We start from the raw sequence: 14,988 nt of genomic DNA, 5'->3' as shown, positions 1-14,988 counted from the left end.
GATACGATACGATACGATACAATACGGTGCATTACCCTATCAGTTTTTCTATGTACAGTAATAATAATTATGGATGACCAGGGTATATTAGTAATCATGAATAACTATGGTAGATTGACTATGGTAACAACTTTAAATAAACATCCAGTCGATCATGTATTTGAGTATAATAGTATATATATATATATATTACCTCTATCAACAAACATTCGCTGCAAAAGCAGACGTCAAGCTTATAGATTGCGGGCAATAAATAGGTCGGCAATAACTATAAGTCGGCACATACAATATTACTCATTTATTCCAGAGGAAACATCGTTTGTAACACAGGAAGGTGGATCTCTGCACCATATCTGCTACGATCTACTCAGCGGCAGAGTGATTAGCCAGTACTCTAAAAGGTAGGTAGATGTGCGCACATCTCTGTCATTATAATACATGAAAGGGGCCGAACTCATTCAGTAATGATTTAATATTTATCCAGCCCAGGTTCATAAATAATCTTACATGCGTAATCCTGATTGATGCAGCTCTTCTCAGTGAACGTTTGTTGTCTGATGAAAATTGTTTTCCCGTGGATCAGAAAAAGCTCAAATAGGCGGCTGCTCGGGGTGGTAACCGTTCACGAACGAATAATGGTCGAATTAGGTAGTCAAAGATGTTCGTGCGAGTGAGATTTTCTCGCAAGATGTGACGTGAGCAGCGTCATCGAGTACATTACCGGAGCTCGGGATACCGCGCGAGCAAAATTTTCTGCGTCAGCTTAGCAACGTTGCCTATTCACGTGAGAGTCGCCTCATTCTAAATGAGTTTATTTGTTCATTATTCCGTCGTAACGTGTCATAATCAACCTCGTGATTGCATTGTTGCCATGGCAACAAAAGCCTGCCATGCCTTATTAGCTTCGCAGGAAAAACGGCAGGTTTGCCTAGATCCCGTCCTTGGTGATTAATGATGGCTTAATCAGTGAAATCATTTATTGCGAGAACCTGTATGTATGCACGAGCACTGGCGGTTTCGTAAGGGACATGAATATGTCAAATACATACACATACAACATAGACATGGACGTGCCAATTAATGTATGTGCATGATTATTGTACTGTGCATATATTTATTATGCCATATTTGGATACCCGTCCACAATGTTTTTATGGAAACATACTGCGTCAACATATAGGCCTACCTAGGCACATGCAGGGCCCCAATGTTTTGCGAAGATTAAAATACGAGTGAACCTTTTGTTGAATGTTCGTTGTCAACTCATTTTTCTTTATTTTTTTTGCTGTATGTAGGAACTTTGCAAACAAATGATCGTTGAATGCACGCAGTCGAGATATTCTGATGTAAGAGCTGGAAAATTAATCTGTTAACATAATTTAAATTCTGCTCTCCTGTAATTGTTTATGAATTGACTTCTTGTTACACTTTCTTGTTGTCTAAACTACTTGCTAGGCTATTACTATTATGTAGCTAAGCTAGACTTAGCATTACTTAGCTTAGCTCAGCTCTCGACTAAATGCAACAATAGATTGAACGGATGACTGTTGTCTTATTACGTTTTAATGACATGGTAAGATGCAAGAAAGCGACGCAATATTTTCGCTTACAGATTTCACGTTGAAGTCCTACAAATTTCATGTAAACGCAACGTGGTGCTAGTGTTATGCAGCCAACCAGGCCCTAAATTTCAACATCTTAACAGAATATAGAGGATATCGCGATTTTCTTGTTTGATGTCGTTATATATATATATTTGCGTAATGTATTGAACTTGAGAGCTCAGATTGTTCAAAAAACAACAACAAACAGAAAAGCCAGTTTTGAAAAATACCCGCGTACCTGAAAGAACGCGAACATTTGTTAAAAATAATTATTGAATTATCGAATTACCCGAACGTGCGTATCTCACTAAAGAGAAATAAAACGCTCGCTGCTGACAGGAATAATTCGATAACTCCAGTACATACGATTCCTCAAAAACTTCTAGCGAGTAGAACTAGCCAAATCACCACGCACCATGCCGCTAATACAGCACGGAAACCCTCGACGCCAGCCGGCTGTTCGTTCGCCATTATTTAGATCACCTCGTCGTACAGTCACATCGACACGTGCGCGACGTAGAAAAAATATTGCGGACGCGGAACAAACAGCGGCTTGTCGGCGCGAGAGTGAAGCCATGCTGCACGCGGATGGCGTGGGACCGGGAGGGGATGCTGCTAGGCGGCGTGTGATGCTGCTATAGGCAGCGTGTGATGCTGCTAGGCGGCGTGTGATGCTGCTAGGCGGCGTGTGATGCTGCTAGGCGGCGTGTGATGCTGCTAGACGGCGTGTGATGCTGCTAGGCGGGGCCGGTGATGCGCTAGCGGCGTGTGATGCCTGCTAGCTAGGCGGGTGTGATGCTGTAGCTAGGGATGCGTGTGATACTGCATAGCGGCGTGTGATGCTGCTAGCTAGGCGCGTGTTGATGCTGCTACGCAGGCTGGTGGGATGCTGCTAGGCAGCGTGTTGATGCTGCCTAGCCTAGCAACGGCGACAAGAGCTTTTGCATGCATGCTAGGGACAGCGTTGGAACTGCTAGGCGAGATGTGATGCTGCCTAGCTAGGGCGCGTTAGGTGATGCCTGCTAGGCGGCGTGTGATGTGCCATATAGGCACGTCTGGCATGGCTGCTAAGGCGGCTTTGTGATTGCGCCTGGCCGGAGTTGATGCTGCTAGGCGGTCCGTGTGATGCTGCTAGCTAGGCGGGTGTGATGCTGCTAGCTAGGCTGGCGTGTGATACTGTAGCGGCTATCTGTGTGATGCTGTAGCTAGGCGGCGTGTAGATCTGTAGTAGCTTGCGATATGGTGATGCGCCTGGCAGCGTGTGATGCTTCTAGCTAGCAGGTTGATGCTGCTACGCAGCGTGTGATACTTGCTAGCGGGTGTGATGCTGCTAGCTAGGCGGCGTGATGATTGCCTGTAGCGGCGGTGTGGTGTGATGCTGCTAGGCGCGCGTGTGATGCTGCTAGCTAGGCGCGCGTGTGATACTGCTAGCGGACTGTGTGATGCTGCTTAGGCACGCGGCTGTGATTGCTGCTAGCGGCGTGTGATATGCTATGGCGCGCGTGTTGATGCTATGCTAGGCAGCGTTTTGATGCTGTAGGCGGCGTGTGATACTGCTAGGCGGGTGTGGATGCTGCTAGGCATCGTGTGAATGCTGCTAGGCGGTCGTGTGATGCGTGCTAGCTAGGGCATCGATGTGCATGCTGCTAGGCGGGTGTGATGCTCTTAGCTAGCGGCAAGCGTGGTGATGCTGCTAGGCGGCGTGTGATGCTGCTAGCTAGGCGGCGTGTGATGCTGCTAGGCGGCGTGTTATGCTGTAGGCGGTCCGTCCCGGTGTTGATACTGCTTAGCGCGCGTGACGTGTGATGCTGCTAGGCGCGCGTGTGATACTGCTATGCGGCGTGTGATGCTGCTAGCTAGGCTGCGGTCGTTGATGCTGCCTAGGCGGTGCCGTGTGATGCTGCTAGGCCGGCGCTGTGATTGCTGCTACCTAGCGGCGTGATGATGCTGCTAGGCAGCGTTGCTGATTGCTGCTAGCGGTGTAATGCTGCTAGGCGGCGGTGTGATGCTGCTATGGCGGGTCTGTCGCTTGTATGGCGGCGTTGTGATTACTGCCTATTGCAGCGTGCTGATGCTGCCTAGTAGGCATCGTGTGATGCTGCTAGGCGGCGTGTGATCTGCTAGGCGGTAACCGTGCTGATACTGGCTAGTTAAGGCATCGTTGTGATTGCTGTAGCTACGGCGGCGCTGTGATGCCCTTCTAGAATGGCGCCCGTGTGATGCTTGCTAGGCAGCGTTGTGATGTGCTAGGCGGTCAAGCTGTGATGCTGCTAGGCCGGCGTGTTGATGCTGCTTAGCGGATGTGTACGCCGTGTTGATGTGTAGCTAGGCATCGTCGCTGATGCTGCTAGGCGGGTGTTATGCTGCTAGCAGCGTTGTGATCTGCTAGCCGGCCGTGTGCATGCTGCTAGCTTAGGCGGCGTGTGATGCTGCTAGCTTGCGATGTGATGCTGCTAGGCAGCGTGTGATACTGCTAGGCGGCGTGTGATGCTGCTAGGCGGACTACCTCGACCCCGTGTGATCGCTGCTAGCGGCGTAGATTTAGTTGCTGCTAGGCGGCGCTCGTATGCTGCTAGGCGGCACGTGTGATGTGCTAGGCGGCGTCTCCGTGTGATGCTGCTAGCTAGGCGGCTTCGTGCCTGGGGCGTGTGATGCTGCTAGGCGCGCGTGTGATTGCTGCCCTAGCTTATGCATTCGTGTGATTGCTGCTAGGCGGCGATGTGATGCTGCTAGCTAGGCATCGTTGTTGACCTGCTGTCCTAGCGCGCGTTGCTTGATACTGCTAGGCGTGCGTGTGATACTGCTAGCTAGAGCATCGTGTGATGCTGCTAGCTAGGCGCGCGTGTGATTGCCTGTAGGCACGGCTGTGATGCCTGCTAGCTAGGCAGTTCGTGTGACTGCTACGCCGGCGTTGTGATCACTTGCTAGCGGCGTGTGTACTGCGAGCTAATGGCATCGTTGTGTGATGCTGTCAGCTAGGCAGATACGTCGTGATGACCTGCTAGGCGGCGTGTGATGCTGCTTAGGCGGCTCGTGTTGGCATGCTGTAGAGCGGCGTGTGATGCTGCTAGGCGGCCGGTGTGATGCGGCTAGGCGGCGTGTGCCTACTGCTGTCCAAGCGTGATGTGCTAGTAGGGCGCTGCGTGTGATGCTTGCTAGGCGGCGTGTGATGCTGCCTCCAGCTAGGACAGCTGTTGACTGCTGCTAGTCGGCTGTGTGAGGCTTGCTCACGGCGGCGTGGTGATATCGCTAGCGCGTAGTGATGCTGCTAGGCCGGCTTGATCGTGATGACTGCGAACTTCTAGGCGGCGTGTGATTGCTGCTTAGGCGGGCATCGTATGCTGCTAGGCGGCGTGTGATGCTGCTGAGGCGGCGTTGTGATGCTTGCTAAGGGCGGCGTGTGATGCTGCTAGGCGGCGTGCTGATACTGCTAGGCGGCGTGTGATAGCTGCTTAGGCGGGTGTGATGTTGCTAGGCGGCGTGTGATACTGCTAGGCGGCGTGTGATGCTTGCAGGCGCGGTTTGTGATGCTGCTAGGCGCGTGTGATGCTGCTGCTAGGCAGCGTGCTGATGCTGCCTAGGCGGAGTGTGATGCTGCTAGGCGGCGTTGTTGATACTGCTAGCTAGGCGGCGGTTGTTGATGCTGCTAGCGGCGTGTGATGCTTGCCTGCCTAAGGCAGCCGTGCTGATGCTGCTAGGCGGCGTGATGATGTGCTAGGCGGCGTGTGATACTGCTAGCTATGGCGGCGTGTGATGCTGCTAGGCGGCTCGTTGATGCTCCTGGCGGCGTTGTGATGCCTGGCCTAGGCCGGCCCTCCGTCGTGTTGATGCTGTAGGGCCGGCTGTTGATGCGCTGGCGGCGTGTGATACTGGCTAGGCGGCGTGTGATGCTGTAGGCGGGGTGTGATGCCGCTAGGCGGCCGTGTGATGGTACTGCTAGGCGGCGTGTGATGCTGCTAGGCGGCGTGTGATGCTGCTAGGCGGCGTGTGATGCTGCTAGCTAGGCAGCGTGTGATGCTGGCTAGCAGCGTGTGATGCTGCCTAGGCGGGATCGTGATTGCCTGCTAGGCGGATCTCACGTTGTGATGCTGCTAGGCGGCCGTGTGATTACTGCTAGGCGGCGTGTGATGCCTGCTAGGCGGCCGGGCTCCGTGTGATACTGTAGGCGGCTCTGCGTGTGATGCTGCTAGGCGCGCGGTGTGATGCTGCTAGGTCCGGCGTGTTGATACTTTGCTGGCGGCCGAGCCGTGTGATGACTGCTAGGCGGATCGGTGTGATACTGCTAGGCGGGCTGTTGATTGCTGGCTGAGCAGTGTGATACTGCTAGCGGCGGTGATTACTGCTTAGCTAGGCGTGGTGTGATGCTGCTAGGCGGCGGTGATGGCTGCTAGCTAGGCCGGCGTGTGATGCTGCTAGCAGCGTGTGATGCTGGCCTAGCGGATACGTGTGATACTGTAGGCGGCGCTGTGATGCTGCTGGCCAGGTGTGATATGCTAGGCGGGTGTGGTACTGTAGCTAGGCCGGCGTGTGATGCTGCTAAGGCGGCGTGTGTTGATGCTGCTAGCTAGGGCATTGGTGTGAGGCGCTAGGCGGCGTGTGATGCTGCTAGGCGGTCCGTGTGATACTGTAGGCGGGTGTGTGTGCTAGCTAGCGGCTATTCCCACTCGTCCCTTTGTGTGATGCTACTAGCGGCGCGCGCCTCTGTGTGATACTGCTTTAGGCTGACCCGATTGTGATGCTGCTAGGCGAGCGTGGTGATGCTGTAGGCGGGTGCAATGTGATTGCTGCTAGCAGCGTGTGATAATGCTAGCGCGCGCTGTGATGCTTGCTAGGCAGCTGCTGTTGGATACTGCTAGGCGGCGTGTGATGCTGCTAGAGCGAGCGTGGTGATGCTGCCTAGCTAGCAGCGTCAGTGAATGCTCCCTAGCGGCCCCGGTGTGATGCTGCTAGGCGGCGTGTGATGCTGTAGGCGCGTCTGTTGTGATGCTGCCTAGCGGCGTGTTGATGCTGCTAGGCAGCGTGTGATATCTAGTAGGCGGGCGTGCCGGTTCCTTCGGTGATGCTGTTTAGGGCCGGCGTTGTGATGCTGCTAGGCGGCGTGTGTGCTGTAGGGCGGCGTGGTGATGCTGCTAAAGGCGGCGTGTGATACTGCTTTAGCTAGGCGGCGGTGGCGTGTGAGCTTGCTAGTGCTTGTCTAGGCGGCGTGTGATGCTGTAGCGAGTGTGATGCTGCTAGGGCCTGGCCCGCGTGATGGCTGCCGTGTCGTGTTGGATGAATTCTGCGGCACAATGAAGATGGCGACAGGCATCCTACCGACAGCAGCTGCAATTACGGCCGATTGTTATCCGAGGGCGCCTACTAAAACGCTTTACGAACGTTCATCACACGCTGCGGCGAGCACGACCTTCGGCCGTCAAGCGTCAGCGCGGTGATCGTTGCGCTTCATTATTTTGCGTTGGTTGTCACGCGGCGTTCACGGGGCGTTGTTTACGGCCGGTGGCATCGTGACTTGCTCCGCAACGTAATTCAACGTCATTCAAGCGCGGTAATACGGATGATTGAATCGGTGGCGTGATGTGATTGTCATCCAGTGGTTTGTACACATCGCGCGTCAATTCATTTTACGTTGTTTATACTTTCATATCGTCCGATATTGTCATTGTCATGCTAATTGGGTATTGTCAGTGTCTCATGGCATTGTCATTGTCATTGGCTATTTTCAATTGGCAGTGTCATAGCCATTTGTCATTATCTACATTGCCAACGCCCAATATTGTCGTTCGTTTATGATTGTCGTTGGCCAAACGCATTGCTACGGTACATTTATTCTCGCACTGTTTTACCGTTGACGGCATGCTAAGTCTAATACCTCCTGCATTAACCACGCTTAGTAACGCAAACACGCATGAACAATGTGTAGCCAGTATCAGTATATATATATATATTAAAGTCTGGATGCTGAGTCTATGCTGTGCGTTAGAGGGCTCGAATGCATTTAAGTTGCAGAGGCGTAATAAATGTGTAGTCGGTTAGATAAATTAAAGGACAAGACATCACTTTTAGCTGTCTTTACTTGTCGAGTCACGCTTACGCATCATCAGACAGATTTAATCGAAGAATAAATCCAATAAGAAAGATTAATGAATAGATTAGTTCTCATTAAAGTCTGGTCTGCTATGATCGCTGTAAGCGTGAACCTCGAGTAACAGGCTAAAAGTGAATGTCTTGTTCTTTAATTATCTACATAATACAAATATATATATATATAATATAATATAATATTATATTATAATATATATATATATACATAAACGTTCTTGCCGATGCTCATGCATACCACCCGACCCGTTCTCAGTTTGGACTACGAGTACGATGGTGACATATCGTCGGACGATTTTCCGTTGGAGTATCCGGCCTATCGTGACTGTCGGTGGGTGGTTGACTTCTCCGCGGCTGGACTAGGCGTCACCAGCACACGTCTCATGAAGATAGTAAAGATCACCACCAGCTTTCCCACGGAGTTCAGCGGTTCGCGTCTCGAGATTAGAGGTGAGACCATCGAAATATAAAGAGACACCAGTATATTATTTCTACGCGTGAGACACGAGGCATTTGGTGGGTAATATCAGCGCAAGAGGGCGCCACTGAATATTAGCCGTGCCGCAAGCATACATGTGGATGTAGTTCTTATTCAGTCGTGGTTGCGAAAAGTATTATTTCCAATGTATAATATTAAAATTTTCAAACCATTGCTAGTGTTGCTTGTTTATTAGCAAGATCGGAATAAATCGCTGGGTTTCATATCATGTCATTACGTTAGAAAATGCAATTACGAGCGTTTGTTAGTTGAGTAAAATGATGAGTTGGGTCGAGTTCTGTAATCATCATCTACGAAGCACCCTTATCGGGTAGAAATTCTGAAATAATTTCTGTATTTATTATACTCACTTTTATGCTGAAAACAAATAAAAAACATTATTTACAGCAGCAGACATAGTTTCGTATGCATAGTTTCGTATGCATCAGCCAACCACGGTAAAAGCCCATCCATTCGCTCGCATTCTGAGGCATGAAACACCGAAATGACATTAAATGGGGTTTAAACCTTCCATTAGCTTCTTCCACGAATATGTGCCATTACTACCCTTCAGCTATTTGCATGTACAGCGAGAATCGTTTATGCGCCCTAGCACGCATTCTGTATAATTGCGGGTTGCGATCGAACCGATAGAGAGCAAAATGAAGGCAGGACTTCATAATCGTAACTCTATGCAAAATATCGATATGTAACCTAGTTTTAAGTGTTCTGAATCCGTAGATTTGCTAGGCGGAGCGAGGACTGGGTCGGCAGAAACGGTTGTGAAATAAATTAGTTAAGTGGACAAAAGCAAATGCAATCACTTATTCCTAAAGTGACTTAATTTAATCAAACTCATGTTATTATATAGTTATTTTATGATATAGTGGAATCTAAAATCTCAGTATTAGAGCCTGATAATAAAGTATTAGCCATTTCCAGACTAATGCCAGTAGATCTTTCGGTCCCAAAATTATTCAGCTGTAAATTGCAGCCTTGCCTTCGATTTAATCAAACATCTTGTGTATTAACGCATATGATTCGATCGATCGCACGTGAGACGATGAGCCTCTTTCCTTGAGACGGGTCCGTCTGATATGTGACACTTGATCTAGACTTATCTGAGGAAAAAACTTAACAGTTCATAACTAACAGCGATGGCTGATTGACTAATTAACGTGCTGCGTAATTGAATCTCTTTCGAATCCAGCTTGCCAGCAGCGTAAATAATTCGTGTTCTGGATCGTTTGATCGCCCCCCAAAAACACGCCTATCAGTGCGTTCTAATGCGATCACGTGTTTTCCGATTCCTAGATTACACGTGCCTGTACAGCAACAATTCCTGCCCGGGCGTCCTGCGCGCCGCCTGGATCACATCCGGATCCGCTTCGGACATCAACGCCGGACTCACGGACTCGGCGGTGATGTCGGTCCGGTTCGTGTCGTATCCGGTGGCTGGCCTGGCACATCCGGAGCCATGGGACGGCATACGCGGATTTAGTTTGCGCTGGAAGTTCGCCCACACGCGTACGTACTGTTGACTCACAACATGCACGACAGAAGAAATCCCTAATTACCGTATAATTAGCATTTCGCAAAATATTTCCTGATCTGGTTGTAATTAATGTCAATAATGAAATTATTCTATCGAACCATAACATAATACCGATAATAATAATAAATAATCGCAGGAGTAGGCTGATTAACAAAAAATTAGACTCCGGATAGTAATGATAATAACAACAATATTTGTTATTTAATTGTAATATTTATTATTACTACTACCACTGGTTGTAGTTAAAGTAATAATTAATTACAAGGGCATAATTTATTGTACGTTGTGGAGCTTTCACTTAACATTAGTTCGATTCTTGATAGTGAACACGGGTTTCACGCATACTGACGTAGGGTAAATGTACCGCATATTATTTTAAGTACTGTTATCAGGAGTAACATCTTCTGTTTATGATCTACTCCTGCTATTATTATTTTTAGTATTGCTATTCGTTCGATTCCTGATAGGGAACACGTGTTTTACGCCATGCTGACGTAGCGTATATATTCATTCGAATGTGTCATTAAACTAGAGTGCTATGAAATTTTATTAGCTAGCAATTAGTTAGTTTATTATTTGTGAGAGTTAGTTGTGTGTTATTAGAGTGAGCGCGCAGAGATGCTTCAACACTCCAGGAGCGTAGCTAACCTATTTTGCCTTGGGGGTGGCGAAGCCACGTGTGGATTGTGTTCTGGGAAGGCAACCGCCATTGACCATGTATAATGTATCTACATTTCTCTAGGGGATAACTTCCCTTTGCCTCCCCCCCCCAACGCTAGCCACGGCCCTGCATTTAATTTCTCGAGGGGGTAGCTTCCCCTTAGCCCCCCCCCCAATGCTAGCTATGGCCCTGTATTTATCGTGTTTGCTAGGCCCTTAAGCATCTGCGTCAGACCGTCGCGCACGATTACCCGCACTCGATGACTCATTCTCCGAATTTCACGTTAATTAAAATTTTTTTTTCCTTTCACCCTTTGTTCTATCGGCTGTTGTGTTGACACGCGCGTTAAATGTGCGCAGAGGTTGAATAATGACCGCGTCGTACGTTTTGCTCTTCGCATCACAGCGCAGTACATGAGCGACTACATCTTTCACTCTCCGATGATGCCTGTCTACGTCGCGGCGTTGGCCATTCTAGTCGTGTTTCCATTTGGATGCTTCATCTACTGTGTCGCCTGCCGTGGCGGCTGTGGAAAGTTCGTACATTTCTTCATTATAATGTTTTTTCAGTGTGTTATTTTGGTGTAATTTTTGTATTTCTTTAGTATTTTTTTCATAGTATTTGTATGCCTCTGTATAACGTAACTTTTTGGTAGTATTTTTCTTTTGTAAAAAAATCTGCGCTCGGTGTCCGTTTGTAAAATCTTGCCATGCATATAGGAAACACTGCTGTGACATCGTTATTCTTCTTGTTTTTATTGTAGTTATTATTATTATTATTATTATTATATAATATTAGTGAAGGTGATGGTGATGGTTAAATGAGAAGTTATTAATGCCACCAACATCTTCCGTGGCAACGCTCAATAAAGAATAACATGCGTATAACATGTTACAAACGATGCCGCTCGCTATACGTCGGGTGGCCGAACATGGGAACCAATGAGAATATTTTTCGATAGATCACAATAGTCACGTGAAAGTCATGCCGCTGTTCTTCCGTCTCTTTCGCCCCGCAGACCAAAGAAGAAGAATCAAACGAGAGATGATGAAGAGATCGTTAAGCCTCAGCAGCTGGACGACGCCGTTGGATCCGACTCCGAACTTGACAAATTGTAGAAGGATTTCACTCGACCAACCTTCTACGCCGCACGCCGCTTGCTGCTTCAGTAGGTCGCGGTCATCACGACAACCGGAGAGATGGCCGCTTAGAGAAAGACTACTGTCACGCCACCTATTGACGTTTGCTCTCGCGTGTGCGCAGCGCGTCGTAGCTGCGAAACAAAAATTCATCACGCGAGGTTCACGCAGCGAGCGACAGGAAAGCGACTAGATCAGGCTTTTGTGGCCTTAGAGAAGTAGTGAAGCAAGCATTTGGCGTGTCTTTGTCTGCCGCAAATATGGCTGAAACCCGCACTACATTTTCACTACCATTTATTTATATCGGCCACACCTAGTTGTCGCCTCTCTGATGCTATAAGCTGATTCACGAGTATAGGGGAAACCGTCTCTGACTATCGAAACAAAATGAAACGCTTTTTATATTGTCCTATATACACGGCAATTCCATTTCACCGTCTCTTTGTGGAATTCCCGCAGACTTAGCCATAAATTGACCCATCCGCCTGGAGTCATTGACAGGCAGAAACTAGGTAAATGCAGCTATAGAACCAAATGTTGTCGTGACAGAACGGTCTAAAAGACATTGCTCAGCAACGAAGTGCCGTGAAGCGACACTTTGGAGCGGGTACGAGTGAAAAACACGTGTTATCATGCCGGTGTGGCATTCCTGACCTAGAAACGATATCCACTGACGGCATAGGTATCTCGCTCAGACGGATAGGGTTAATTCGGTCTCTTAGCGACATTTATTTGCGACGCGACGCGTCTAAAGACAGCGTAATGGTTTACTGCTACACACAACTCGAGTTCCTTAAATGATCGACATTTAGAGAGAGAGAAAGAAAGAGATTCATCACTGCCGATCGTGTTCACTTCACTTCTTCACTAATAACCTCACTATCAACGTGAGCTCGTAGAATTGTGACCAATTGTTTAGCCGCCTCTGTTGTACACAGATTCATTCAATCATATCGGCGTGAGATCATATAACTGTGACCCTGTTGTTTAGATGCCTTTGTTTGTCATAGAATCTCTATGAAAGGAAACACGCATACATGGTCTGTAAAACTTCACACGTCGTAGGCTATTTCAATGTCTAACTGTGTCTTATATGTACTATAGTCGTCGTCATACACGTGAGGTGTTTTCTTACTATTTTACTTATTCGTACAGAATACTCTTTGCCGTGTGTCTGAGTGTGAGTTACGATAACCATAATTGTTTGCCGCATGTACGTGTTCTCGCCTTCCTAGCAGTTGAGATGATGTGTAGCCCAGGGAAGTTATGAAGTCGCATCCCATTTGCATTCATAGATATGTGGAAATGAGGTTTTTATTGACGGTTGCAGATTCGTTAAAGAAATATCCAAAATATCTAGGGGATAACGAACCTCTCTCAAATCTCTTCGTAAAAATTACATTGATTCGTCACCAGGTGGCACTAGCGGTATGAAACACGGTCCATTAACACGGTTAGATGTATTCACATATAAAGAAAAATCTTTATACTATTCCCGATGTCATAGTATGTGTTTTGGTATTTAGTGAACATGCGTGTGTGCGTGCTTGGTGCGTGCGTGTTCGGTATGCCTGTGTGTATTATGCATCTAAGGATATGATATATTGCCGTTGTTTAACACTGTTCTTAGTGTGCGTGTGTGCGCGTGCATGATATCAATTGACTGTCCATTCATACATTCTTACTGAATATTTATTACATGTATGTTCAACGGTGCTCTAGAATTCAGATTTAGGATATCACAGCGAACCGATGACGAGGCGGTTACCAAACTCTCGTTCGCGATTCTCCTGTAGCGCTCGTTTATCCTTTGTTGAATGTCATCCTGCAGTAACGACAATGTTACCATCGGAACTGCTTTCAGTGTACAGCTAGGGGTGTGGATATCGACAGGTTCGTTTGCTTAAGATATGCGTACTCTTGAATCATTATTGAACCAATAGGTACCTAGGGCATTTATTTACGTGTAGCGTGTTGTGGATTTATAGCGATGCAAACCGATTGTTGTCTGAGGCACAGCTGCCATTAAATATGTGTCGTGATGTCAGAAGCGTATCTAACTAATTTGGCCTGGGGGCAAAGCCACTTGCGTGGTTTGTTCTGGGAAGGTCACCGCTATTGATCATGTAATGTATCTACATTTTCTTTGGGGGGCACCTGCGCATGCCCCCTTGCCCCTCCCCCTGCTAGCTACAGCCCTGAAAGTAGAGTCAGAAAGTCGCATTTTTCCATTTCCGTTACGTCTCGTTTTGATGATGAAATGAAATTTACGGAGCTTTCGTTATTATATTTTATATTGATTATCGAGAAATCATTTTGAAAAGGTCAACGCACCGTACCTTACTTTGGTTCATTATCTTTTCAAGAAAACGGACGGAGTGTGTGAGCGTGTGTAAAAATACGATTTATTTTCTATGCATGTGTTTTGTAAATATTTTGCTAAACGTCAGAGAGGAGCCGTAACTGAGTAAATCTTGAGTTTCAGTGACCACGTGCGGTCAGAAATGCATTCGTGTCGGCCAGTGGCTTATAAAATGTGTTATCAAATATTTATACAGAATCTAAAGTATAGCTAGTGATGTTAAGAAATTTATGCAATTCCGTTTTCAATCTGGTGTCAACGGTCATGGCGTATGCTAATCTGGTACCAGCGGTCAATCCTTATATGGTACCGACGGTAAATCCTTATATGGTGCCGCCGAACGGTGAATATCCTTATATAGTACCGACAGTCAGTATCTCTATATTGTGCGGGCATTCAGAATCCTTGTCTGTTTGTTGCTTCACTCGGAGCCTGCAAATGTCTGGGAAACGTCAACGCATTGTGACGGGAATGAGTTTCCATGACTTTCTCTTGCATTTCAGAGACAATATTAAAAAATTAACATCCGGGGAGTCGATCGTTTGACTGTTTATTAGCTTAGATGCGAGATTGCATTTCCCAATGCGAATGCGCAAAGTTAGAAACTCGGATAGTTGACCGTATTTTGTCCTACAGTGGTTTTCGATAAGGCTAATAGACGATTCTTCGGAATTGCTTATCCGTTTGTTGATCTTCGTATTCGTTTGTGTGCACTTGTAAATTAAGATATTGCGTTGTTGGTGATGCATATTGTTGAAGCTGCGTGTCTGCTACGAGATGTTCAGATACTAAGGAGGTTATCCAACTGGTTTCTTTCCAACGTTAAGTCAACAGAAGAATGACTTAATTAACTGATGTAACTTTATTTATACGAAAATAGAAAACGGCACGGATGGTCGTTTAGCTTGCCTAAGTAAAGTTATACCTCTTATTTAAATCATCCCGTTGTTTCTACACACACACACACACACATACACACACACACACACACACACACACACACACACACACACACACACACACACACACACACACACGACACGACACGACACACACACACGACACACACACAACACACACACACACACAC

The 14,988-nt window shown here is 47.4% G+C and overlaps 1 protein-coding gene across 1 annotated transcript in view; it reads left to right on the top strand.

Moving 5' to 3' along the window:
* LOC106805140 overlaps nucleotides 1-11,541 on the top strand; it is a 21,193-nt gene extending 9,652 nt beyond the window's left edge. The window contains exons 6-10 of the mRNA XM_014806631.1: nucleotides 308-401; nucleotides 7,960-8,153; nucleotides 9,496-9,708; nucleotides 10,803-10,932; nucleotides 11,416-11,541. Of these exons, the coding sequence (XP_014662117.1) occupies nucleotides 308-401; nucleotides 7,960-8,153; nucleotides 9,496-9,708; nucleotides 10,803-10,932; nucleotides 11,416-11,515 (731 nt within the window). The 3' untranslated portion in view covers nucleotides 11,516-11,541. The remainder of the gene's footprint in view (nucleotides 1-307; nucleotides 402-7,959; nucleotides 8,154-9,495; nucleotides 9,709-10,802; nucleotides 10,933-11,415) is intronic.
* Nucleotides 11,542-14,988: the final 3,447 nt, after the last annotated feature.

This window comes from Priapulus caudatus, unplaced genomic scaffold (assembly GCF_000485595.1).
Source record: "Priapulus caudatus unplaced genomic scaffold, Priapulus_caudatus-5.0.1 Scaffold6, whole genome shotgun sequence".
In the NCBI taxonomy this organism is placed as follows: Eukaryota; Metazoa; Priapulida; class Priapulimorpha; order Priapulimorphida; family Priapulidae; genus Priapulus; species Priapulus caudatus.
Note: the sequence above shows the minus strand (reverse complement) of the source record. Positions and strands in the feature narration are given on the sequence as shown.